The sequence below is a fragment of the Poeciliopsis prolifica genome, unplaced genomic scaffold, assembly GCF_027474105.1.
Source record: "Poeciliopsis prolifica strain line A6 unplaced genomic scaffold, Auburn_PproV2 SCAFFOLD117, whole genome shotgun sequence".
NCBI classification, from domain to species: domain Eukaryota; kingdom Metazoa; phylum Chordata; class Actinopteri; order Cyprinodontiformes; family Poeciliidae; genus Poeciliopsis; species Poeciliopsis prolifica.
In genome coordinates, this window is record NW_026562492.1 from 390,978 (window position 1) to 418,334 (window position 27,357).

General features: G+C 39.6%; 2 protein-coding genes across 3 annotated transcripts in view; both read right to left on the reverse strand.

Moving 5' to 3' along the window:
* The window catches only part of tmtc1 (transmembrane O-mannosyltransferase targeting cadherins 1), a 79,155-nt gene extending 62,631 nt beyond the window's left edge, over window positions 1-16,524 (reverse strand). The window contains exon 1 of the mRNA XM_055024224.1: window positions 16,110-16,524. Coding sequence (XP_054880199.1) covers window positions 16,110-16,405 — 296 coding nt within the window. The 5' untranslated portion in view covers window positions 16,406-16,524. The remainder of the gene's footprint in view (window positions 1-16,109) is intronic.
* Window positions 16,525-18,612: 2,088 nt separating this feature from the next.
* ipo8 (importin 8) overlaps window positions 18,613-27,357 on the reverse strand; it is a 57,839-nt gene continuing 49,094 nt past the window's right edge. Inside the window, exons 17-25 of one of the 2 annotated variants that reach the window (XM_055024230.1) lie at window positions 25,880-25,946; window positions 24,151-24,276; window positions 23,777-23,874; window positions 23,597-23,692; window positions 23,099-23,319; window positions 21,578-21,783; window positions 21,203-21,427; window positions 20,334-20,463; window positions 18,613-19,447 (exon numbers count right to left, since the gene is read on the reverse strand). In XM_055024230.1, coding sequence (XP_054880205.1) covers window position 19,447; window positions 20,334-20,463; window positions 21,203-21,427; window positions 21,578-21,783; window positions 23,099-23,319; window positions 23,597-23,692; window positions 23,777-23,874; window positions 24,151-24,276; window positions 25,880-25,946 — 1,170 coding nt within the window. In that variant the 3' untranslated portion in view covers window positions 18,613-19,446. Of the gene's footprint in view, window positions 19,448-20,333; window positions 20,464-21,202; window positions 21,428-21,577; window positions 21,784-23,098; window positions 23,320-23,596; window positions 23,693-23,776; window positions 23,875-24,150; window positions 24,277-25,870; window positions 25,947-27,357 lie in introns of both variants that reach the window. The other variant, XM_055024229.1, reaches the window with a different exon arrangement.

Sequence of the window (27,357 nt, forward strand, 5' to 3'; positions counted from 1 at the left end):
ACAAGCTAATCCAAATCCCACATTTAACAGGAATGATTCTGAAAACTTAGAGAGAGATATTGAACTTAAACTTGCATCAGTTCTTCTAAAGTTAGAAAGCACTTATCTTGTTTCAAATGCAGCTATTGATGATCTATTGCAGGAGTTAAACTATTTAATTGGTTCTTTGTCCCTGCCTGTTACATGTAGAACTATAACCCAAATACTACACAATCATCTTTGCCAGTTTGACCCATCAGTTGTTGAAAACCTTGCCAAGGCCCTCTGTGAAACAAACCCTGTAAAAAAAGCAATAGGAGAGAAAGGCTCCCTTTCTAGTGCTTGGAGACGAAAAAAATTCTATAAAAGACATTTTAAAGTGGTAGAACCTGAAGAATATATTCTTGATAAAAAAAATAGAAAGTCATTCCAATATGTATCAATCCTAAAGTCTTTGCAGCAAGTTCTGGATTGTGAGGTTATCTTGGATCAGACTGATAACTTATAGTCTTAATAAAGTACCACAAAGGAGTGTTCATGCATATAGGTCTTTCTACGATGGGTCATTTTTCAGTGAAAACGAGCTTTTGAGTAAGGAGGAGAGCATTTCATTAGTATTATATATAGACGATTTCGAAATATGCAACCCTCTCGGGACATCTAAACGAAAACATAAATTTGTGGTTTATACTGGATTCTTGGAAATTTACCACAGGGGTGTAATTCAAACTTGTCTTCCATTTACCTGGCTGCTTTAATCAAAACAAATGATTTGAAGTGCTATGGTTACGAGAAAGTTTTAGAACCTTTACTTAATGAGCTTGTGATTTTGGAACAAAAAGGGGTCTTTGTCTCAAAATTGGGGAGAGCTGTAAAAGGCACAGTTCAGTGCGTGGTTGCAGATAATCTTGCTGCCCACAGTATTGGTGGCTTTGTAGAAAACTTCACAGGGTCATACATATGTAGGTTTTGTCTTGCAGTTAAAACAGACATTCAAACTACAGAGGTTAAAACTGGTGCATTTACCTTGAGAACCAAAAGCATTCATGCAGATTGCTTAAAAAGTATCGAGGAACATGAATTGCCAAGTTATCGGGGTGTGAAATCAGCTTCCATTTTATCGCATTTGTTGTATTTTGACATTACCACAGGTCTTCCTCCAGACATTGTACATGACCTGTTTGAAGGAGTTGTTCCTTTTGAACTAGCTTTGTGTCTGGGTGTTTGATTAAGAAAAAGTATTTCACTTTGGCATCACTGAATGACGCAATAGCGTCTTTCAACTTTAAGGGTACTGATAGAACTAATCGACCTCAACAAATTTCCCTCCATTTTGAAGCCAAAAAAAGTGTTGGGGTAATGCACATGAGAATTGGAGTTTGCTCAGATTCTTACCTTTGTTGATTGGACACAGAGTGCAATATGAGGAGCCAGCTTGGCATATCTTAACAGACTTAAGAGACATTGTTGATCTTGTTGTCTGTCCCATGCACACAGAGGACTCTATTGCCTACCTTGACTTTAAGATCTCAGAACACAGAGCACAATTCCAGGAGGTTTTTCCTAATTGGGACCTTAAACCAAAACACCATTTCTTGGAACATTACCCACAGTTGATTCGCCAGTTTGGTCCTTTAGTAGCCTTATGGTCCATGCGCTTTGAAGCTAAGCATAGTTTTTTTAAAAGAGTTGCAAGAAATATCAAGTGCTTTAAAAATGTCCTCTGTACTCTTGCAGACAGACACCAGTATCAGATGGCACATCATTTGCATTTATGTGGTTTTACAAAACCTCATTTGGAAGTTACAAATGTTTTCACAGTAACAACTGATGTTCTTGATAAGGGAATCGTAAATGCTCTCAAACAGATGTTTTCAAATCTGGCCACAGTATGCATGACTAAAAGTGCAACATTTAATGGACTGAAGTATAGATGCGGGATGATCTTGATCCATGGCTCATTGGGAGGATTACCAGAGTTCATTGAAATCATCCAAATGGTGATCCTGGCAAACCAGCTATTCTTTCTGGTCAGAAAACTTGAGGGGTGGTATCTTGAGCATTACAGATCTTACAATCTCAAAACATCGTCAGACAAAGAACTGAAACTTGTTGAGCTACAAGACCTAACGGATGTGTACCCGCTGGTAGACTACAAAATTCGAGGAATGCGTCTTGTGACAGTGAAAAGATATGTCCACGTTTTATGGTAATATAAGATTGTACAAAAAATGTAATGCATGTTAGATTTTATTTTTCCTTTATGGCTGAAACTACCTTTTATTTTGTCTTCCCCTCTATAAGCAAATGTCCTAACATTCAACTAATATATGTCATATATTGTGAAGAATTTGAATAGCGGCCTTCATTACTTAACTGTCTTTATGCCCTTTTTTCAGATTGCCATGGCAAGTTCAAAACCTGCAAGACTGAAGGTGATTCTAGGAGAGAGCAACACTGAAAAACTGACTCTTCCAAATGGCATACCAGATTCTCTGGATGATCTTCTCAGCAAGGTGAAGGATACCTTTGGTTTAAAGACCAACATCAGACTGCAATATATGGACAAAGACTTTGGTAATGACTTCTTCAACCTCAGCTCAACTTCTGACCTTGAGGACTTGGGAACAGTCAAGGTGATTCAAGAAGAAGCAGTTCAACCTTTTGTTGATGTCATTGAAACAGCTCCATCTTCTTCTGCAGTTCACTCAGATGACAGCAGTTCTTTAGCTTCAAATGACACTATACTCCTCTCCTCCCCTGAATCCTTCTCATCGCGAACAAAACAATGGCCAGCCAACTTTCCCATTCCCATGTTTTCGTATGATACTGAACGTCAGCTACAGAAGGGGAATTCTGAGTATCAGGCAAAAAACAAAATATTGACAGTCACCCCACGAATGAAGACTGACATCCTAAATAGATTAGTAGAAGAGATCTACAGATACAGAGCCTATCCAGAGGACGCACAGTTCTGTGTAGTTGCAGAGGCCTTGATTAAAAAACATCCATGTTTAAAAGAGCCTGGTTCATTCAATGGTTGCTACGGTTGGAAACAAAGGCTGAAGTACAAAATGGGAAACTACAGGACTCTACTCAAGTTTCAGGGATGTCCAGAATTGTCTGTTAACGCACTTAAATCCAAAGCCAGTACTTCAGTGTTTCCCGCTGCAAAAATAAAGAAGCCAAGACGAGCTGAAGCCAACTTCTATCCTTCCTTTCCAGTGGGAGAAACACAAGAAAGTATGGAAAAAGAGAGAATTGAACTCTTGACAGCAATCAAAGGAGGAACAATGACAAGGTCATTGCGGAGAAAATGGCTCATACCTTTGCCTACAGGCGTCAGGAGGTGGTGAATGAAGAACCTGGCATAGAGGATTTCAAGGACAGATGGCCTGCCCTGTTCCAACAGAAAGAGGTAGTAATGCAGATTGAGGATTTTTACTTAGATTTTGGAATGATTGGTCAGTATTTACTTTAAGTCATTTTGTAAGATACAAAATAAGTTTTATTTTGTTTCTCAGATTAATGCGGAGTTCCTGAGACTCATGGCTCTTCCCCTTGAGCAGACTTTCTTTGCCCAGTTGGACAGGCTCTCAAGTCAGCTGATTAAAGTCATCAAAGCCAAGGGAGGAGCAACACGTGCAAAAATAGCTGGAATCATGAGAATCTATGATGAGGTATGGATATCATCGATAGGAACACTGGGGGGCATTTACCATTTTTAATTTAAAACAAAGAAGTTAAAGTCTCTAATTACTTTCAGACTTTTTGTTTTAATTATTAATACTTGATACACTTTGTGCAAAGGTGATATCACTCAAAGAAAAGCAAGTTTAACTGTCTTATGTATTTTTAGTGGATTTAGTTAGTCTGTATTGTGGTTCATTCATGAATTTCATAAAATACACCTTTCTGTCCAACTTGCCAGAAATTAGTGCTATTTAGTACATTTTTTTGAGCTTATTTAAAATTTTAATTTTTTAAATGGTAGACTTATATCAATTTTATGCTGCAAGATAAAATACAAACAACAAATGATATTCATTAGTCCTAGTAGATTGCTAAGAAAAAGCCTAACAATAACTAAGTCTAGTTTGATTGAGAGAAGCATAGAATTTGCATAATTTTGAAGAGCATTATTAACCCGGTGGACATGTGGGCTGCACATTATGGTATTTGAATATATTACTGTTACATCAGAAATCTTGTCAGAGATATGGAATATTGATAACAATACATTTTCTCCAGGTGGAGGACATTGGATTCGAAGGGAATGTGTTCTGAAAGGGCTCATCACCTTTCTTGGAGAGGATCCAGAAGACCTTATTAAGGAATACAGTGTAAGTTTCTTTTAAAGGTTTGAAGCCGCATCTTAACCCATTCAGGAAAATTGAAAAATTCAATGTCAGTTGCTTGTACCTTTTTAAATTATTTCTGGCCTGCATTTTCTATATTTAAACATCTGTTTTAATACATCAGGCAGATTTGGTGTCAGAATTGTAAATTTAACATGGTTATGTCCTGCTTAAATCCAACAGTGGTGTGCTTTGCTATTCAGCAAAGACCATTATCTAACTTCACTATCAACTTCATTTCCTGTTCACCAATATAACAAACAAGTTAATAAATGTTTTAGTCATGCTATTTTCATACCAGCTCCAAAATATCTGATAAGTAACAGAAATATGCATTTTGTGTTGATTTCCAACCTAAGATGACCATTGGCTTGGACTACTATTCTGCTTTGATGTATAATCTATGAATTTGTTTAAGCTAAAACCTGCAATATGACAAAACACATATAAAGTTACATCCTTGTATTATCTTTTCTAAAAACCTTAAAAATCACCCTTTGAGTTATTCAATTTTTAATGCAACTTTGAACTTGGAAAATTTATCAAGGATATTTCAGATGCCATAAACGATTCTCTTCAATTCACAAGCTGTACACTTGTACTTAATGCTTGCATTTATAAGGCTTTTATTTGTCAACTGACAGATTAGTTACAGTCTTCAAGTTTAACATATGGTTTATCTCACTACAGGGCAGCTGTGGAGATGATGCCCAGATGGATCTCAAACAACTCACCCTGGCAATGTTTGTGATTCGGAAGAAGGGAGAGGGATTGGAAGAATCCCCAGAAGACATTGGCATTGTCATTGAGGGAGTGGAGGTGTTGCATGACCTGACTTCAGTTGCCTCAGCATGTGCCCTGCTTCTGGGTTTGATATATGCCCTTAACCTGGCTTATCCGAAGCCTCTGCGCTTCACATTTGAAGTGTTTCAAAAAATCTTCATGCAACTTGACCAACACAAAATGTCTCCTAAAGTTCAGAATTTGTTTGGAAGACTTCAGACCTCTCAGTAAAGACAATTGTATGTTGTGCAAAATGACAGATTATTTTCTGTCTTTGTTTGAACATGAGGGGGCTGTGTTTTGGAAGCTTAACCTCAAGGGACTGAACTTTTTGAATTTCTTTTGGGACATTGTGCATATTAAAGCCACAGCATTAGTAGGCTGCTGTAGTATTGTTCACAGACACTTTCACAGTGTTTTTTCATTTTTTTTTTCAATTTGGATTAAGCAGTGCTTAATGTTTACTATTCTGTTCTGATGTCAGTTAACTTAAGTATCGGAGATGGTTTAAATGCTGCAAGCCATGACCCCACAACCTTGTTTGAAAGCATGTAGATGTTATTGCTTGTTTTCAGTTTGTTCTTGAAGATGTTAAAAACAGACACACATGTTCTTACATTTTATGTAAAAACAGTTTAGGGATTGAGAATGTTGATTTCCTTTATTTTAGGAGGACTTGTGGTAAATCTGAAAAACATTGTTTTTCAGAGGAATACATCTGGATTCTACAAGCTCACACAGGGATGTCCAAAGTTTGTCCTGGAGAGCCATCAATGTGCAAATGTCAGATGGACTATTTCAATACCACCTTGCTGAATTTACACACCAGCAGACACTCAGCTGAGCAGAGGCATAGTAATGAGCACTTAATTTTATTTGGAGATTGGATTCATCTGAAAGTTGGAGGATGGTAGCTCTCCAGAACTGGACTTGGGGTACCCCATGTTCAGTTTACTAAAAAGCTAACTCAATTAAGCAGACAAGCAAAAGATCTGTGTAGTATGTTCAGTGCAAAATGTGTTGTGAAAAATCTGTAAGTTTGTGATTTCACAATAAAATTTAACATTTTCTATTTGTGCAGTGTAGATTTGTTATAACCAAGTTGAATTTTTGGGTAGTGTAAAGGAATTTTACTGCTATTGTAAAAGCTAAAACATACTTTAAAAGTGATTTATATTTAAGCATTATTGTAAGTACAAAATATGCATAAACGACTTTGGGGTAGTTTCATTTTTTAACTTAGAACAACTTACATTTTTGAGTTGACTTTCTATAAATTTAAGTAAGATGGATTAAACATTTGTATATGAAATAAAGTAAATAAATTGCGTTAGACTGACCTAAATTTATCAAGTTAAACAAACTAAAAAATTATGTTGATCCAACTTAATTGAATTACTTGTTACCTACAGAAGTAATTCAATTAAGTTGGATCAACTTTTTTCTTTTTAGAGTGGAGGGTGGATCCCGTGCACCTGTGCGTAATCGCATCATTGCAGCCAGCATAAGAAGAGCGGGCGGTCGGTTCTCCAGCGCTTGAGTGTTAACCTCCAATGGTACTCAGAGCCCCCACTGAACCTGGTGTCGGTGTTGTTGTACGTGTTGCAAGCAACTAGAGACTATTCTGAAATTTCTCTCTCACAGGATTATCTCCCGCGGAGCCGCGGAGAAGTTCTTCCTGAGACCGTGAAGTCTGATCCAAGAACCGCCGAGACTGGCCGAGACCCGCTCTTTACCTGCCTGCCCTCCAACGGCAAACCCATCAGACGCCAACCCTCGGATCTGGACCGGACCCCCCCCTCCTGTCAGTCACTCCCCCCTTCCTCCCAGCGGAGACCACATCCTTACCAGTAAGCCCGTTCCTGTACCCTGTTGATTTTTCCGTATTATTTCACTTACCTCATCTCTCACCGTATTTAGCACGGAGACGACCCTCACCCAAGACCCCCCTCCGAGACACATCACAGAATCTCTATCATTTTTGTTCCAATAAACTTATTTCATTTTACCAAATCGCATCTCCTTGTTTGTGCGCCTGCATGTGGGTCAGGCGTGTTGCTTCAAACATGACACACTGAGCATTTCCCCAGCAGAACAGAATCATTCCTGAAAGATGAGCTAAGTTGTACTGAACAAGTTTTGAAGTTGGCGGCACACACCAATCACACCACTGGCAGTGACTGTGAATTACCTGTCTAGCTCGCTGCCACAGTCTGCATCTCTGAAGTTTACCCTGGCGCGGTTCTCACCCCACCTTTCACTCAAACTAGATGATTTGGACGGTGTTCTTCACCTGTATCACAATTTATATTAATCCTTGGTGAGGACTAATTTTTCTTTGTAGAATACTTCATTAAAGTAGGTGTTTAAAATCAAGTTTAAAAGCTCTGGCTTTTAAACTTTTTCATTCTGCTGGAAGCAGAATCCACTGCTCTGCTTGAACTAGCTCAATGCAAACCGCACATGTAGCTGAGGCTGCTCTTAATTTGTAGGACGGTTTAAAGGCACTGTTCAGGTTTATCATTGCTCTCAACCTGGAGTGTCTGTCAGAACACTACTTAGACTGGATTCAGTTCAGGACCAGATGTGGTGCAGCAGGTGGAAGAAGGAAGACATGAGGCAGGATCCCTTTTACTTTCTGTATTCCAAGTCGGGTCACAGATCTTAATCCAACAACAGTAATTGGCATCAAGGTATATTTGGTGGGTGTGGGTGAGTGCTTCAGGTATGTGTGTAGGTGTGTGTGTGGTCTCCTAGAATAAACAGAAATAAGTTTCAGGTGTTCTTTCATTACACATTACACCTTAGATAAACCAAGAAGGAAATAGATAAAGCCTAAACAAGCTTAACATCAGAATCACTATTCATAAGTGAACTAAAACAAATGAATTAATATCAATGCCTGTGCGCCTGTCAAGTACATCGCTCAGCGCTCTACAACACACATATAGCCGATAGCTCGGACCTAACGGTAAATAACGGTTAACAAATAAACTCCGAATCATTCATTTAACTTCAGCAAACAATCAAATATAGTAACTTACTTGTCACTAACGCACACTTATAAGGCGATCACACATATTCTGCCCCTCTCACGTATTAGCAGTGGCTCTGTTACCCCACCTCCCCTCTGATATCAGGAACGGTTCTCTTTCTTACGGCGATGTGATGACGTCATCGCCGCCCCAACTACGGTATGCCCTAAGTGGCAAAAGTAACGCTGAACAGAAATCACTACGAACAGTAGTAGTTAACAAACTTAGCTTATTTAAGGGGTCTTTTGAACAGCACATATAACCTATAGTCAAGATTTCAGAGGTGCTCATTGAGCGTGAACAAAGAATTATGTGCATAAATTAGTTGGGGCGTGCTGTGGTGGCGCAGGGGGTTAGCACACCCACGTTTGGACGCTTCAGTCCTTGACGTGGACGTTGCGGGTTCGACTCCTGGTCCCGGCAACCTTTGCCACATGTCTTCCCCTCTTTCCTGTATGTCTACTCTCAAAAATACAAGACTCTAGAACCGCAAAAACTCTGAGAAAAAAAATTATATTTAAAAAAATAAATAAAATCTCGTATTTGTCCTTCTGCATCTCGCAGAGAGAAGCATAGTGCAGTGAATTTCGCCCTCATGTAGGGACCGATGTTGTATGGGGCCTTGAGCAGAGTTTGACTTATATTCATATTCAAAAATACTGAATTGATCCCAAAGGGAAGTTAACTGTTGTAACTCATTAATTTAGATTTTTCAGAGTTATTCAAGATCATGATGGCTGTAGGAAGGAAAGATTTTCTGAAGCTGAATCTAAAGAAGCCTCTGACTGAAGATGATCAATCTTCCCAAGATAGTTGTGTGAAGAGGATGGTCAGTGTTGTCCATAATTTTCTTGATCCTATGAAGAATCCTTCTTTGTATAATCATCTCCAGAGGGTATCCTACTCAGTTGCACATCCATTATGAACAGAGTGCACTGTTTGTAAATACTCCATAGTTTATCCTGCAACTTTTTCTTTATTGTACTATGTTACCATTCATTTGTGTTTTATGTTTTATCTATGCATGAACCTAAATGCTTCTGTTGTCCGTCACTTTGCTTTTGTTGCACTGGAGTTTCCCGTTGTCAGATAATAAAACATACAGTACGTATGTCTGCTATATGATATTCTCAATGCATCCATTTTCTTACCCCCTTATCCCAGTGGGGTTAGGAGGGATGCTGGTGATTATCTCCAGTGGTCAACAGGTCACCCTGGCCTGGACAGTTCACCAGTCCATCACAGGGTAACACAGAGACAAACAGGACAAACAATCGTGCACATATACACTCACACCTCAGGAGAATTTAGAGAGACCAATTAACCTGACAGTTATGTATTTGGACTGTGGGAGGAAGCCAAATATACAATATTATATTCTTCTAAAATTAATATTTTAGAAGAATAACTGGTTGAGAATGGATAAAATAGCTATCGGTTCTCTAATGAAATGGTTATGAACTCTTTGTTATACAGGAAATGAAAATTAATAATAAACCTGAAGAGAACAAGAGTGGTATTTTATCCATGGCTAAATGTCTTAGCAATTACATTTTGTCTTTAATTTACATGACTATTCAAGTTATTTATAACAGTGTACATTTCAATGATAAAAAAATGAAAAAAAGTGTTTGTATTCATATAATGTATTATGTATGTTTTAATAATTCCTTCTGTTTATGTAACTTCTACATTTGTATGCCTGTGTTATTAATCTACCTTTAGGTGCTATAACATCTGATTATTTCTCCTAGGGAACAGAAGAAGGGGAACATGGGTGACTTGACAATGAGGAAGACCGTCTGTAATGTGGACAATAGCTCCTAGAGATCTCCTTCAGGAGGAAGCAGCTACCAGCAGAGAGATGGGAGAGATCCATAGAGAAGAGTTGAGGCAAAAAAAGAAAAAAAAAATGCTCTTATGAACAGTCGCTTTTTATACCCACTCCACACATCATTGTACATACTGTGGTTTGCATGACTTCGAGGCCCTAATACAATCCTCCCAAAAATGTGAGGAGTTTTAGACACCGAGTGAAAACAACACCATCATGCCATGTATGTTTCTTATTGACACTTGATATTGTGGATTACCAATGAAGGCATCCAAAAGTGAACACATTATCCAGCAAACTAAACATTTTCACATTATTCTCTTAACAAGAACCCAAAATACAAACCAAGTTTGTTCATTTTTACCACATCATTCTATCCACTCAAACATTGAGCTGTCTTCTTGGAGAATCATCAATGTAAGAAAGTGAGAAAATATGTCCAGTACTTATAACCATTACTGGATTCTTTTTTGCTGTTTTTCTTTTAGTATTATGAGTTTAAGCTCCCAATCAATACAACTGATAACCAATATGTGAAAACATGGAAGGTTTGATCAGATTGGAATGAACATGGCTTTTTTCATTTTCAGTATAACTTCAACACCATATGAATCACAATTAAACAAATAGAGAAGTTAAAAACAACAGATTGTTAATCCACTTCACATCTGTAAGAACCTGAGCCACATTTTTCTAAATTAGAAAGTGACCACTTTCAAATGAAGGCCAACAAAACCAACGGAGCCAACAAAACCTTAAAAAGAAAAAAAAAGTTAATTGTTGATCATTTTATAACTTTACACAATGTCTATGCTCCTATACTGATTCACTTAATTTTATAATTGAAAAAGGTTTATTGTTTAATCAATATTGTAATGGCCTGGGAGTCTTGACAGGTCATTTCAATTTCATAATGGATCCTAAATAGGATCCATTATGAAATGATCTTTTTTTTTTATTCCTAAAACTTGTCTGCATTCTGTTCTATCTTGCTCCATGGGCTCTTTCTTCTGCCTAATTCATAATTCAATACAGACAACTGCTTGCGGAGAAGATATTAAGCCTCAATAACTATTTTATCCATTTCATGTATTTATCTTATCAGGAATACATCCAGACGAGGGAGCTCAGAGTACATTCTTCTCAAAACGCCCTGGCATACACAGGGCTGCTGGCAAATCTACACACACTGGAGAAATATCTGCAGTGACCTTTGTTTGATGGGTCAAGATGAGCTCAGTAGTGAATAGCAAGAATTATGAAATGCATGGCAGTAGTTAGATTACTTTTCCATTGGAATTAATAAAGTAGTTTGAATTTCAATGAAAGATATCATAAAATACCATTGTGACTGTGACAAAGTGGGTCAGTTGTCCCTTCACCACTTGTCCCTTATTCTTATTTCTGATTAATTTACTTTCTTTAGTTGGTCATAATGATAAACTTAAACATTACTTTGCAACTTTGCTTCACCTATTATCCCGGGTTTGTTTGTGTTAACATTATGTTGCAGTTTCCACTTATTTAGCTCTTTAGGTTAAAATTATTACTTCAAGATTATTGGTTAAATTTGTTTATTTTGTTTCAAAATATATTCATGGTATTTGGTTTCCTTTTTACTCACCATTATTTATCCTTGTAGATTTACAGCAGGGCAGAAATATGGGAGGGGTCGGCCCAGTATTTCCTGCTTGATGACATCATTAATTATATTGCTGGATTCCATCAATTAGAGGGTTTTCTTTGAAGGATTGCTTTATTTTTTCTTTGAAGTAACTTTGAGTTATCTCTTATTACATGGTTTATTTTTCAGACTATTTCATTATGTAGATGAGTTTGTAAATTAGATTAATAATGTTGTTTTTCTGTTTAGATTTTGTTTTATTTCTTGTTTTTCTGTTTAATTGTGGCTTGGTCCACTTAGCTGCAGGTGTGTTGCCAAGTGGCCATAAAAACACTGAGTTTTAGAGGCTCAGGACGAATGTCTGAGGTAAAGGTGTCAATAAAAGTCATCTGAAGAACCTGACGACAGTGACTGATGCTGGTTGTTTGTTCATCTTGAAGACCCTAGACCACACTATTTTACAAATGGTGGTGGCGGTGGTTCCAGGCCATTAGGTGACAACAATGAAGAAATCAACCAGGTCAAGGAAGCTTCAGGGGCTGGCGGAGTGTTCCATAGAAGAGCCCCAAGATGATGAAGTCCTACCAGAAGCTTCTGGTGAGCAATGCCCTGATGCACAAAATTCTTCTGAACTCTCAGCTTTATTGAAAGGCCTGATGCAGTAGCATGCTGACCAGGAAACAAAATGGGAGCAGGACGCCAGGATGAACGGTGGAGAGAAATGCAACACCAGTTCAGTCAACTTCAGCAGGAGGTCCAAATGGAACGCCGAGAGCATCATATGCAGGTGGAGGGTACAGTAGCTGATCATGAAATACTTCCTGGTCCTGCAGTCTGACCAAAGGTGCCACAAGCAGTGCAGCAGAGAGGAAGCCTTCTCAGCACATTTGACGAACCACAACTATCCCGTCTGAGACCAACCAGTTGGAAAGGTCCAAAGATATGGTCCTATGGTGAGGATGAAGATATTGAACATTTTTTTAACAACGTTTGAAAGAATTGCAACCGGATGTCAGTGGCCAAGAACAGAATGGGCCCGGCATCTGGCACCACTTCTCAGCGGTAAAGCAAGAGCTGCTTATGTAGCTATGGACACTGATGACACAATGGACTACAACAAGGTAAAAACTGCTGTGTTGGAAAAGTTTGAAATAAGTACTGAAACTTACAGATTAAGGTTCCGGGCCACAATGGTGAAGGACAACGAGACACCCAAGGAGCTGGGGACACACCTTAAAGACCTGTATGAAAAGTGGATGATTCCAAAGGACAAGACAAGAGAGCAAATAGGAGATGTCGTGGTGCTGGAGCAGTTTCTGAGAGTTCTCAGCCTGGATCTTCGAACCTGAGTGAAAGAGCGCAACCCCACCACTTCAAAAGAAGCTGCAGAGATGGCAGAGGCTTTCCTTGAAGCCCGTCGCCCACAAGAAGGGTATATGACTTTAAAACCTAGTTCAGCTCCTTTTATGGTGGGTAAGTCAGGGGGAGGGAATGGACACAGATCTAAAAATCCCACAGAAAGTTCCCCAGTCAGTACCAATAACTGTGTTAAGGAATTTAAACAGAGAGGTCCTTTGGTTTGTCACTCTTGTGGTCAAACTGGTCATTTATATATGCTTTTCACCAGAGTGTTTTGACTTGTTGGAGGAAGAAGCTGGGTCTGTAGTACCTTCTAGTGCTCAGGAGCAAACGATCTGTGTTTTTATTGAGGCCTTATGTCGCCCTATTAGATTCAGGAAGTAGCCACACCCTCGTTAGGCAAGATTGTCTCCCTAAAGACACCACAGTTTGTGGCAAAGTTAAAGTCTGGTGTGTTCATGGTGATGATGTTGATTACCCCATTGCCAATGTTGTCCTTCAAGTTCATGAACAGGAACATTTACTTACAGTAGGAGTGATGGATAAACTTGTATTCAGTTTATCTATCACTTGGGGACCTGTTAGCAAAAAGTGAGAAAGATCTAGATACTGCTAGCCATCAGTAGGTCTAGCTCTAAAAAGTCTCAGTCAGAGCCAGGTTTGAGTGAGTTACCTTTTACTAACACTGAAGTTCCTGGTGAGGAAAGTTTAAGAAAGCACTGCACAAGAAAAAGCAGAATGCAGAAGAGACAAGACAAAGTAAAGGGGACAAAACTTCCTGGGACGAGACGGAAATGGGTGAGAGGTGAAAACTTGAATCTATTTGAAAGCTACTACTGAAGTAACCCTAATCAGAGAGGTTACGGAATGGTCACTTCGACATCCCCAGTCAACACTAAGTGCTAACAACTAGTAGTTCAGTGTTCTAGCACTGTTTTGTCACAGCTTGAGATTGACGAGGCAAAAAGGAGGATGTCAGAACTGTGGGGACTTAAGAAACTGCCACCCCATTTCCACCCACCGCAAGAAACAATAGTGACAAGTATATATACAAGCCTATGCAGTCAGATTCCTAACTACAAGGCAGACAGGTTGGCTCCACTAAAAAGAGGGGTGAGAGTCTGCAAATTCTTCTGACCCTAAGGGTTAGGGTTAGGCATGAAACCTATGGCATGGACTCAGAGTGACCTTCCAGATTGGGTCAAAATCCATAGACTGGGAAGTGCCTGTAGGCCCTATTAGAGATCTGATGAAGGCCAAGGCAAAGTTTTCATTGAGAATGAACTGGTCTCCTCAAAAATTGTGCGAGATGATGGATCAGACTACTGTGTGGCTAGAGTACACACGGTAGAACCTGAATCATGCCAGCCAAATCTGGCGTTATTGGAAACATTGAACATTGCAAACAATGTAGCCTCTGGAAGTGTTGTTGTCACCATGAAGCCAAAGGTGCCAGCCAGAGTGTGCAATTTTTCAACCATGAGCGTGGCTCTACAGAGGAGTATGTCTTGGACTCCTAGTTAAAGTTTATCCTCTATCCCCATTTGCACCAAAACCAAATGCAATGCCTGCACCATCATTGGTGGTTGGGAGAGTAGCAACAATGTTTGTAATTCCTCAGCACCTCCAAAGTTTGGTGGCTACCATAAGTGAGACCCTCGGTAAGGAATAGCAACAGCGATTCATTCAGCTACTCCTCACATACCAATCCATCTTTGCTAAAAGTGACTCTGACCATGGCTACTTCTCTGCTGTTACACACAAAATTGACACTGGGTCTGCCAGACCTGTGCGTCAACCTGTAAGAAGAACCCCTCTTGGATTTCAAGGCGAGGAGGAAGCGCATCTTTAAAAAATGCTGGCGGAGGGCATAATCACACCCTCAGCATCTGAGCGGGCTTCTCCAGTGGTCCTAGTTCGAAAAAAGGATGGAGGAGTAAGATGGTGCATAGATTACCACTGTCTGAACAATCTAAAAATTAAGGATGCTTATTCATTACCCCAGATCAAACAATGTCTTGATGTTGTGGGTGGAGCCACAATGTTCTCTACTTTCAACCTTCAATCCGGTATTGGCAAATTGCAGTGGATAGAAAAGATCAAGAAAATCAAGAAAAGACTGCATTCATCACCAAATAGGGCCTTTATGAATACACTTAAATGCAGTTTGGACTATGCAACGCTCCAAGTACATTTCAGAGAGCAATGGAGTTCGTTCTCGGGGGACTTCAGTGAGAAACTCTTCTCATCTACCTAGACGATGTCATTGTCATCGAAATGGAGTAGACCAAAGTTTGGACTGGCTTGAGCAGTTTTTCCAAAGGTTCCAAAGCTATGGATTAAAACTAAAACCATCTAAATGTCATCTGCTGCAGGAAGAAGTTCTTTTCTTGGGTCACATTGTGAGGGGCAAAGGAATCAGTCCAAATCCAGCCCTCATAAAGAATGTTCAGCAGTGGAACTTGTTCCAGCAAAGTTTGTAGAAGGACAGGCACGTATCCTCGGAGATGAGGCTTTTGAAAACTGATGGACAGAAGTCTCCCTGGATACCAACTGGAAATAGGAGCTGAGGGGGGAGATTTCAACATCCGGTTTACATAGAAGTATCAGCTGATCCTCGAGCCCCAAAGGTTAAATAAATGCATCCTATATTGCATATAAAATACAATGTAAACAGCACTGTGAGAGATGCAATAAGTTTAGCACGTGTGTGAATAATCTAATCGTTTGACTGTTGATTGCAACCTGCCCACATTATTAGCAGAAATAGAAGACCCCAAAACCAAATTTCGCAAAGGACCCCCCTGCAGGCTTGGGCCCCCTGCAGGCTTGGGCCCCCTGCAGGCTTGGGCCCCCTGCAGGCTTGGGCCCCCTGCAGGCTTGGGCCCCCTGCAGGCTTGGGCCGGCCTGCCTCAGAGTTTGGGGTGTTTGCTTGGAAGAATGGAGTTTGTTCCTCAAGTTCAGTTCCGACTGAGTTTTTTGAAACCAATTTATGTCGCATTACGGCTCCCGCTGAAAAATGGTTCCCAATTGTTTATGAAAACAGTGATACGGAATGTGGGACAGTGGTAACATGACGAAATTCAGCCACAATGTAAGTGACAGCAACGAAGCGAGGGGCTGCAGTGAGAACTTACTTGAAGGTAAGGATGCACAAAGGTCGGTAGGACTTGTGGCTAGTGTTGTCCGCCATCCTTTTACCCCAGAAATCGTTCCTGAAGATGTTCCACAAACTGGATCCCGGTCGGACATCCGGATTGTTTACGATAGCCCACACATCATCGTGCACTAACTCCCCGTAGAGAGAGTTGCTGTAGCACAACGAGCACAGAGCGAACAGCACAACGTAGCAAGCCGCAGCCCACCCCACCTCCAACTGGAGAAGCAGCCGCCCCTGCCGGTGGCCTTTCTTCTCTCGCCCCGAAACAGTCATGTCGGGCCTGGTTTCCTCCGCGGCACCGCTTGGCTGAGGTGAAAGTCAAACACGTCAGAAAATACGAGCATACCGTCGGGGAGGCAGCGGCTGAGTTTGCGGAGGTCAGACAATGTGGATGCGTTGTGCTGCCTTCAGGTCCAGTCCAAAGTGTAGGCAATTTAGAATATTAGCGCCGACATGCGCCGCATACTCCTACTTGTAACTGTAAAACTTATTCCTTTCAATTTTTCCTGAATTACAGCAATTTCACTGATTGACCTCACTTTAATTAAAGTAAATTATTCGTGGTTTTTATTCCATGTATTTGTTCAATAACCCACTGATCCCAACATCCGCGTTTGTTTATTAATGTGGTTTCAGAGAAACGTAAAAATGTGTTGGAAGACAAAACTTTATTCTAAGTCGATGCTAATAAACAATAGCCTAAAGCAGAATAACGTTGACTTTGCTGTATAGCTATAAGGCCACTTACTTACACGTAGATGAGTTGGGGTGAGAGCTGGGTGGAAGCTGTGTATAAGGTAACGGTGTTAATTCTGCGAGCCAAATTCTGCGCACTTGAATGCAACATCTTCATTGAGCTCGAGACTGTCTTACGCATGCGCAAATATATGCTACCCCTGGCCTTGGGAACTGCAGCAGCTGTGAAGTCTGTGCACACAGAGGGCCAGGGCTGAGAACGAGCGCCACCAACTTCTCCACTCCACATCAGCAGCAGCACAGCAGAACAAATGATCAGCCGCTGTTTCTTCAGGCTGGAGGACGAAGCCTTCGAATGGACATGGGGATTTAGAATGTGTTTCACTTAGTGATAAAATAGCTAAAATAAATGGAAGTTTCAATATTCTAATTTACTCAATGAACTGCAAATGACTGAAGGAACAAATACATAGAGCCACATGCACCCCTATAAAGACAAGTTACATTTACTTTAAAATAATTAGCTTTAGATTTATCAGTGAAAAGTTTATTGTAGTCATGCAATTCACTAAGTGGAACACGTTATGAATAAAAAAAAACAGACTTATGTTTCTAGCTTTGTTATGTTTTTATAAAAACATTGAAAAATTTGAAAGAGTAGAGTCTTAAATATTTAAATCTAGAAATGTAACCCTTTTTATTAAGAGAAAAAAGTTATCCAAACCAACTTGACCCTTTGGAAGAATTTGACCCACTGAATCTATAGTTGTCCCAGCCATATTAGCAACAAGTGACAAAAGGTTTGCACTAACTGGGAATGAGTCTTTAAATACCACTGAGGATTTTTGTCCACTCTTCTTTATGCAAATTTCTTGATTCCATTAAACACGATAAACTGTCCAGGTTTTAAGAAAGAATTAAAATGAAAAGGAATTAAACCTAAATCAAACTATCCCCATGTTTCACTGTAAGTGCAATGCTCTCACAAAAGTATCCTTCCACTGGCTTCTCAGTGGCAGGAAGCGTTCTTAATACCTTAAGAACGTTTTTTAAGATTAAAGGACTAATGCCCAAAAACCTAGAAGAACTCATCCATGTGTTTATCTGTAATAGAATTGATTACTTCAACAATGTCTTCACAGATCTGCATACAGTCAGCTGATTTAGCTAGCGTTCTAACAAAAACAAAAATAAAGAATAGACTTTAAAATACTGTTGTTAGTATATAAATTAGCAACAAAATACAATGCCGTAAAAACCTTCCAGACCACTCAGGTCTTTTGGTTCTGGTCGACTCTGCATCCACAGAACCAAACAAGGATAAGCAGCATTCAGTTTTTTACACCCCGCAAATCTGAAACAAGCATATTAATAATAACTAGAAGTGATCAATGTATTTGATTTAGCTATTCTTCACAATATCACATTTTGACAAAATTGAATATTTATTGCTTGTTTCATAATTGGTCACTGTATTATACTTTTACTGTGTAAAGCACTTTGAACTGCCCTGCTGCTGAAATGTGAAGTCAAAAATATACTTCACGTCACTGAAGAACATAATATTCATAGCTGTGAGCACCTGCATGTTTACCCCAAGTCATGCAGTTCAAAGCCAAATATTTAATGGTTTAATATTAAAAACACTAAATTCTCTCATCTTAATGTCAAACAACCACCAACATGTATTAGTAGCACCTTCTAGTGACAGAAATAAATGAACCATTCTGAGCTACACAAAATAAAAGTTGAAAGTGTTGAAATATTCCAAGTGCGACATACTGCTCCTATGAAAGATCAATTTATTTTATTCCATCTTTCCCAGGACTGCAAAGACATTTTGAAACAGTTGTTCTTGCTTACTATTTGACCCGCACATTTTGTACATTTAGGACTGATGAATTCATTTTAATATTGAACAAAATATAGTTGCAGGAGTACAAACACAACCAAACCAAGTCAGCAGTGTTATGAGAATGTTTAGGGTTTTCTCAGATTAACCAAATTAATTGAAGAATATTACAAAAATAAAACAAAGAGAATAATTCCTCTTGAAATATTTCTGTCTCCAAACATTTAAAAATGAAGATCCCAGCTAAAGGTTTATGAACATTTGTCCTGGATATGGTACACACATTGTCCTGCTGGAAATGGCGTTTTGCTTCATGAGATGATGCGTGTTCAGGAACAGAGACAAAGACAAGCTCACAGTGTAAGACACATTGTGAGATGTCTTCATGCTGTAGAGTTTCTCAGACACAAGGACTGATCGTTCACCACAGACCAAAGGGACTACACATATAAAATATCTGCAGGGATTCTGCTGGTCACAAACAATTAAATTTATGAATGTCCTCACACACATATACAGTTAGAACAGCAATCTTGTGGTGCCAGGAAGATTACAGCAGTGCACCAGGTGCTTAACTCTCCCAAGTCCAGCCTCATCCAATCTGGTTTTGTTTGAATCCCGCTCACCTGATATGGGTTGATCTGTTCTTAAACAGCAGACTGAACAGAAATCAATGTTCAAGTCAGGTCAGCTTCTCTTTACTCTTCTGGGTTTTTTTATTTTGACCCAGTCCTTTGCTACAGCAGGACATCTATCTCCTCGGCGCTCTGAAAACACAAAAATTCATGGGAAGATCAAACTCAACAGAGTAGAAAAGAATGCTGCATTTTGATGCTAAGTAATTGAGAGTAAGGGTAGGATTAAATAAGTGTTCACTTCCTCATACTCCTTTTTAAATAGAAAAATAGCGGTAAACAAGTACCTTATTTTAGTCACAGTTTTTTTTGTAGTTTGTCCGTGGGTGCAACTTTTACTCCAGAGCAACTCGTGTGGAAATGAACGTATTATTTCATATCACATCTTAATTTCACACTAAACCGCAAGAGGGCGCTCTAGGCTAGTGTTATTCTACCTTCGAAGTTAGAAGAGTTGTTTACAAGCGACACCGAATATGATTTCATTCGATTTAGTGATTTGGAGAGAAACGGATGGTTTGGTAAACTTGTTAGCATGTTAATTATGCTTTTGTTATCTGAATAACTCTTAATATGTTATGGTAACATACCAGGCACGTTCTCAGTTCATTGTTTGTCATGTAATGATAGCATACTGTACAATTATTCAGCCTGTTGTTGCCTCTATTCTATTTTTATTGCCTTTCAGATGACATGTCTGTTCTTGGTGTTGGATTTTATCAAATGAATTTCCCTCAAAAATACTCCGGTGCAACTTATAGTCCGGAAAATACAATAGTTTAGTTCTTGATTATGTGTGCACATGTTTAAACTGTCCCACTAATTGCTTTTTTCTTGTTTTGAAAAACCTGTTTGGAATACATAAATGAAATCAAAGCCCAGGAGAGACTTTTAGAAACCAAAGAGCCTGATAGTGGCAGACAAATTGAAGTCACTGAACATCGACAGAGTAAGTTTTTTAACAGGATGTCTGAAGCTTTGTTCTTCTCTGAATCCACCTCTGCTTTGGCTATCTCACCAGTGGCCCTTGGCGGCGGTGCTCCTTCTCTGCTGTGAGATGCTGTAGATCTCCTGGAGCTGTTTTTTCTGATCGTCACTGAGTGGAGCCATCAAACACTGGTACCAGGCAGCATTGCTGTTCTGAATTCCTGAAACATGCACCCCCAAACCCACACAGACACACACTCCTGTTGTATTACTGCCTGTGAGGATGGTGGTATTCAGAAACCTTAGGAATTACTGAGAGATTTGTGAAAAAACAGGTTTAGAATCACTGGTTTACTTAGATATTTATCCAAAGAGCAGATAAATATCTACAATATCTGTACCTGAATAACCCACAGGCAGTTACTCCTGCCTGTGGGTTATTCAGGTAAAGCAGTTGGCTAAATAACACATGATATATTCATAACTGTTTGAATAAATATCCAGTTATGTCAATGTAATTTAATATAATATAGAATTACATGTGATTGAACAGTACACTACAAAGGTATGGATTAAGAAACCTATAAAGTAAGACTCAAGCCCTTTGCATTTTGACAGCAGGAACCTTCTCTGGGATCCACACTATATTTCAAAAGCTGTGTTAGGGATTGCTTATGTTTCATCTTGAACTTATAGTTGTTTATCACTGCACATGTACAATGAAATTAAGGTCAACTCCAAAAATAGTAAAAACTATGCAAGAGATATGTATAATATAAATATAAATAAGGGGACTGGATTAGGTATTTATTTATAAAAATACGGAGACAATCCGTTTTCATTTATTAGGAACTGCAGAACAGTGGAAAAAAGATGGTATTTTACAAAAAAAGGAAGTGTAGCCCTTTGCTTGCGTCTTATTCAGACACAAACGTGACTTACTTATGAATCATAACTTACTTAGCAGGGCGGTGGTGAAGACCTGGTACTCATCCTCTCCGTTGTCATAGTCCAGAGGCGTGCTGTATTCCTCAAGGGCTGTCCCCTCAAAAGCATCTTCATCCCAGTAGTCATCCTCATCATCATTATCGTCGTTGTCACCTCCCTGGCCTGCTGCCATGCTGGACTGATGATGTATGGTATTTTGGCTTTCATTCACCTCATCTTCATCACTGGGGATCTCTTCTGCTCACAGACAAAATGAATCTGTACTGTAGTCATCATCATAGATCCCCAAGTGAAACGTGCACTTAAATTAAAAAGTTTTAAGAAAATGGCGCTTCATGTGTTTAAGAGATAGCGTAGTCTCAGCTATGCCTTTTTTTTTTTTTTTACCATTTTGATCTTCATCGTGAGCCCCTGCATGGGCAAGCAGGTCTGGCTTGTTGACGAGACGGGATGCATACATGTGTTTGAGACCCAGGAAAAGGAGCAGGATGGAAGGGATGATCTGACCAGCTACTCTTTCCAGCGCCGCTGGTCGGCTGGGGAGCTCCATCAACATGGTCAAACCAATGATGCACATCTTACGATCATGGAATCTGAGGAGGGAAGTGGACAAGCACTTCAAATCGGGCTGCTCAACAATAAATGTCGGTTGTGTGTAGGTGTCTAGGAGCATGTCACTGGCATGGAAGTGGAATTAGATGGCAAATAAACAGCCTGTGAAAGCTGAAAGGAAGAGAAATATCAGAAAGAGTAAATATTGGGGTAGGTTTGATAAAGGTCAATGAATGCAGCCAGTGGGAACAGTCACACTCTGCACCTGCCAGAACGTACAAAAAAAAAACTATAAACCCGCTAAAAGAACAGAACAAGACAGAACAGAAGGCACTAGTAAATATAGATCTGTGCAGCTTAAAACTGATCCAAGGTGGGCAAGAGGACAATAAAACGAACTTTGAAACTTTTCTGAAAAAAAAAACCAGAACAAATACTGCAATTTTGGTCATGCTGCAATGATGTTGATGGTCGTAGGAGTTTATCCTGTGCCGGTTACAGCCTTGACTATGTCAATTTCTGTTGGTGTGTCCTTGAGCAAGAAATTTCACCTGCCTTGCCTGGTTGTGGTGGTCAGAGAGCCCAGTGAATGACCAGGTAAAAAATCTGTCAAGATTGCCCAAGGGCAGTGGTTACATTCTACTGACTTGCCACCATCAACATGTGAATCTGTGACTGAATAGGTCAATGACTGAATGCAATGTGAATCGCTTTGGGGTTCTCTGGATTTGAACAAGTACAGGTCATTTATTATGAGCATGAATCCAGCTGTTGTAAGCCAGATTCATGCCAGTTCACAACTGAAAAGGAAAATGAGTAAAATGTCTTTCCAATGATTGAAAAGCATACATGTAGATAAAGATCTCTGTGTGTGAAAGATAATAAACCTAAATGGAAAGAGACATTTAAGTGAACATGAAATTTGCTCTACAACTCATTACACAAGGTAGTGTGTGTGATGATTGAATAAATTGTTTATGTCCACTAGATGGCAGTCATGAACATATGTGATTGCATAAATGTAAAGAATAGGACAACAGAAGGAGAGAGTCATTTGTGACACACCTGTGTGTAACCTGTGTGAGCAAACGAGCCAGAGATACTTTAATAAAAGTGTGTGACCAATGCACAACGTCTGGTTTGTATCAAACACGAATATAACAGTGTGTTGTTGAAAATTAAGCAACGCTCATTACGAAATGTATTAGTGTAGTATCCTGCTGCCCTACCTGGCCAATATAGGAATTGAACTTGTGCAATGAAAATTTCACAAAAAGCATCTAGAGAACATTTTTATACTACTTATTAAATAAGGACGTAGAAGATGTGATGGTTTCATGCTGATTCTACCCTTACCCCAGGAAGAATTCAGTGTCATTTATCCACTGGTTGATGAAGTGGGCTGTAATGGGCTGAGGGCTGTGAGGAAAGTGCATGTTGTCCAGAGTCTGAATGAGCAGAGCTGGGTTGTAGTACAGGGCAGCAATGACCACCTGCAGACACATGGTCCTCAGCTCACTGGACTTCACCCCCCGCATCAAACGTTCCAGCACTGCCTCCACAAACAGAGGGATACACTGGAGCACAAAATACACAAAAGTAGATGTTAACAATACCTTTCGTTGATGTTTAGTAAAAACTAAACATCAAGAAAAAAGTAAATGGAAGTACTGATGGTGTGGAAATGCAGAGTTTTTTCTGACTACTTTTTTGTCCAGGTGAACAGCTGAAAACTAAAATATATATAAAAATTCTTAAACATGATGGTTTCTAAAATTAAACAATGAGGAGCAGTATAAAATGTAATTTTAAAATGTCTCTGCACAAATACATTGATATGGAGCTGCTTCTGACCTGCTCAATGCCTCTGCCTCTGCACTGCAGAATGATCACCTCTAAAAGTTTAGCAGCATGACACTCTGCATCATCACCAGCATCCAGAGTCAGCACCTGCAGCATGATAGGATATTAAACGTCATCAGGCAGGCAGGGACCTTCACAATGCACAGCAGCAAAACGTTTTTCCAGTCTTACCTTTTTGCACATACTGTAGATGACCTCTAAGTGCTTTGGGTTGGACAGGAGCATATCTGTGTCTACAGTGACATAGTTGTGCAGAAGAGGCATCATATCTGCAACACAAGTAAAATCGATCAACTGTAAAAAACAAAAAGGCTCAACACTTTTAAAGATCTAAATTAAAAATCAAGTCCAATTTGAAAATGAAATTATTTTCTTAAGAGAATTTTTTAAACTCTTATGTCTGAAATTTACAGTTAAGTAAGCAAGTCTTCTAAAAGTATTTCAGTTTTTTTTTTATGTTTAAAGGTTTGGAGTACATCACTGTCCTGCAAGGAATTATAATGGATTCCTAACTGTTCCGTGCTGTTAGGTTTATAAGCAAGTACCTGTGAAGTAGTCAAAGCAATCGTGCTGGAAGACCTCGTACAGGACACCAAGCAGTTGCCACATCTGAGGGGAGATGGTCTGACAGGTGAGGCCAAAGGCCAGAGACAGAATTTCCTCATAGAACTCTGCAAAGAACAGGAAACAAACAAATTTATACTTCGCAGTGAAGATGCAGACAAGGAGTTTGGACCTTAAATAAAGCTGAGCTAGAGAGAGGATAAGTGACCCAAAGTAAACGGAAAATGTTAGTGGCACTAAAAATGGTATGGATGGCTCCGCCAACACAACTCATAAAAAAACAATTTGAAGAAAGAAAGACATAGACCCATCAAATATTGAGTAAGTGTATCTTTTAGGGCTGAAATGATTCCTCGAATAATTCTGGCCAGGTTACTATTTGCATCGCTATAAGTTGTTGACAAAAGCTAAGTGCTAGTAGCATAACGTCCAATTTTAAAGTTCGGCCTGGGAGGACTTCATCGATTGATGATAATGTCTGGCTGTCTGTCAATAAGCATCCTTAAAATGACTGGCTCGATGCTTGGAGCACGGCAGTTTTTCTCATCCCGGAGCTGCTGCCTAGTGGCCAGTTCAGAGTGGATGGTGGGGAAGAGCGCTGCAGGTGTACTTATACAGGTGAGTGGACAAACTGAACACTGTGGTTGGCTGTGCTTTAGATGCATAGCTTTACGGACGAACCAGAAAATAAATTTTATATCATCCCAATCTCAACAAATGGCGGAGCATATCGTATAAAGCTGGTAGTTGTGTTTCTATGTGTGACGAACGAAGGTGTCAAATCCCGTCACAAACACAAAAGCTATAAATGGCGGGGCAAGGTGAGAGTTCATCTATTAAATGTCTGAAAATTAATACATAAATGGAAACCTGGAATATCGACTTTATTTAAGAGCGTATTTGTGAGCCTGCCTCTTTATTATTAAATTGAATAATAATACATTCAATTTCAGATTTTTGTAGAACTTTTCTTCAGGTTGACGTAGAAAGTGAGCTGTTATTGTTATAGGTTAATTTTCTAAACTACAGAAGTTATTGTTAGAAAAACTCAAATGTGACCAATTTATGTAAATTCTGTAACACTGCTGTTATGTTAGATTTACCAATGTTTTATTTGATCTTTTTTTTTTATCCGATTACTCGATTAATTGTCAGAATAATCAATAGATTACTCGATTGTTAAAATATTCGTCTACAACAGCCCTTGTATCTTTAAGAGGAGTGAGGAGCTGCTTCACATCTAAATAAAGCAGGTTATGTTCTTCAGGTGATAGAAGGCCGACTTTGTAATTGTAATTTCAAGTTGCCTATTGATCTGTGTACAAGTGTTTGAATGTGTAATATTGACTGAATGAATGCGGCTTCTGTGTAAAAGTATTTTGAAAAGTAAATCTGATTAGGTTAGCTAGACAGGCACAACATAGGCCCATTTATCATGAGTAGACTAGGCATCAATCAGCATAGATAAGATTAAGACTACAGTCGACTTGAGACGAATTCTGAATAAGTTTATATGAAAAATGTTGCTGCCTACTTTCACAAATCTGCTGCTTAATATTCAGTGTAGTGGGACTGTCACAAATACAATATTAATAATAGTTTCATATTTTTCCACTTCAACAAAAAGTAAACCTGATGCTGAACTGGATCTATATGCTTAAGGAAAGAATAAAGAACACTACGCCTCCTGTGAACACACACCTGCCATACCTATGATGGGTTTCTGCAGCACCAGGCCAATCACCTGCAAACAGATCCCTTCCAGTTGCTGAGTGATCTAGACAAGAAATAGTTTCAGTGTTGAGATTGCATTATGCAAATGATTTATATACATAGATCACCATGCATACAGACCATTCAGTTGTGTTATTTTGAACAAATTTAGTTTATTAAAACCGATAAAGTCTTAATAATTTATAAATCATGTCAAAAAAGAGTCAAGACTAAATAAAAGTGATTCCTGAAATATTAAACCAGCCCAGAGAGCAGGCTTTTTTTTAAATTGAAGTATACTTTATCCCAAAGAAAAGTAAATGACATAAAATAATAAAAAGCCTGAGGATAAACAACAGAAATAGCAATGTCAACTATTGTGGAAGTCCTGATGTGAAGAAGCAAGTCATTCATTCATCCATCCATCCAGTTTCTCACACCCTTATTCCACTGGGGTCAGCAGGGGTGCGAGTGCCTATCTCCAACTGTGAAAGGGTGAGAGACGTGGTCACCCTGGACAGGTCACCAATCCATCTCAGGGCAACAGAGACAAACAGGACAAACCAGACACACCCACTCACCCACCCACACACGCGCACATGCATACACACACACCCACCCACCCACACACACGCACACACACACACCTAAGGAGAATGTAGAGAGACCAATTAACCTGATAGTCATGTTTTTGGACTGTGGGAGGAAGCCAGACAGAACCCACTCATGCACAGGGACAACATGCAAACTCCATGCAGAAAGACCTCAGGCTGGGAATCGAACCCAGAACCTTCTTACTGCAAGGCAACAATGCTACCAATTACACCACTATGCAGCCAAGCAGCAATTCGCCACACAATTTCAGAAGCCCAATCTCTTCTGTACTTTCATCTGGACCTAAAACAACATTAAAAACACTGCATTTGCATCAAACAAATCCAGTGTTTAGTTTTTTCTGGTGGAACAGCTAAAAAGTTGTTGCAATAGACTGAGACCTGGTTAAAATCACCACATATCCTCAAAAAAAATTAGGTGTTCAGTAGCAACTGAGTTGATGACTAACCCTCCAATTATAGAGGGATCACACTCTTAAGCTTCCCTGGCAAGGTCAATTCGGAGGTCCTGGACAGGAGGGTCCATCGGATAGTCGAATCTCGGATTCTGGAAGAGCAGTGTAGTTTTTGTCTTGGTCGTTGGACCAGCTCTACACCCTCAGCAGCATCCTGAGGGTGCATGGGAGTTCACCCAACCGGTCTTCATGTGTTTTGTGGACTTGGAGAAGGCATTCATCCGTGTCCCTCGGGGTGCCCTGTGGGGGGTTCTCTGGGAGTATGGGGTACCGGGCCCTTTGATACGGGGTGTCAGGTCTCTGTATGACCGCTGCCAGAGTCTGGTCCTAATTGCCGGCAATAAGTCGGGCTCGTTTCTGGTGAGAGTTGGACTCTGCCAGGGCTGCCTATTGTCACCGATTCTGT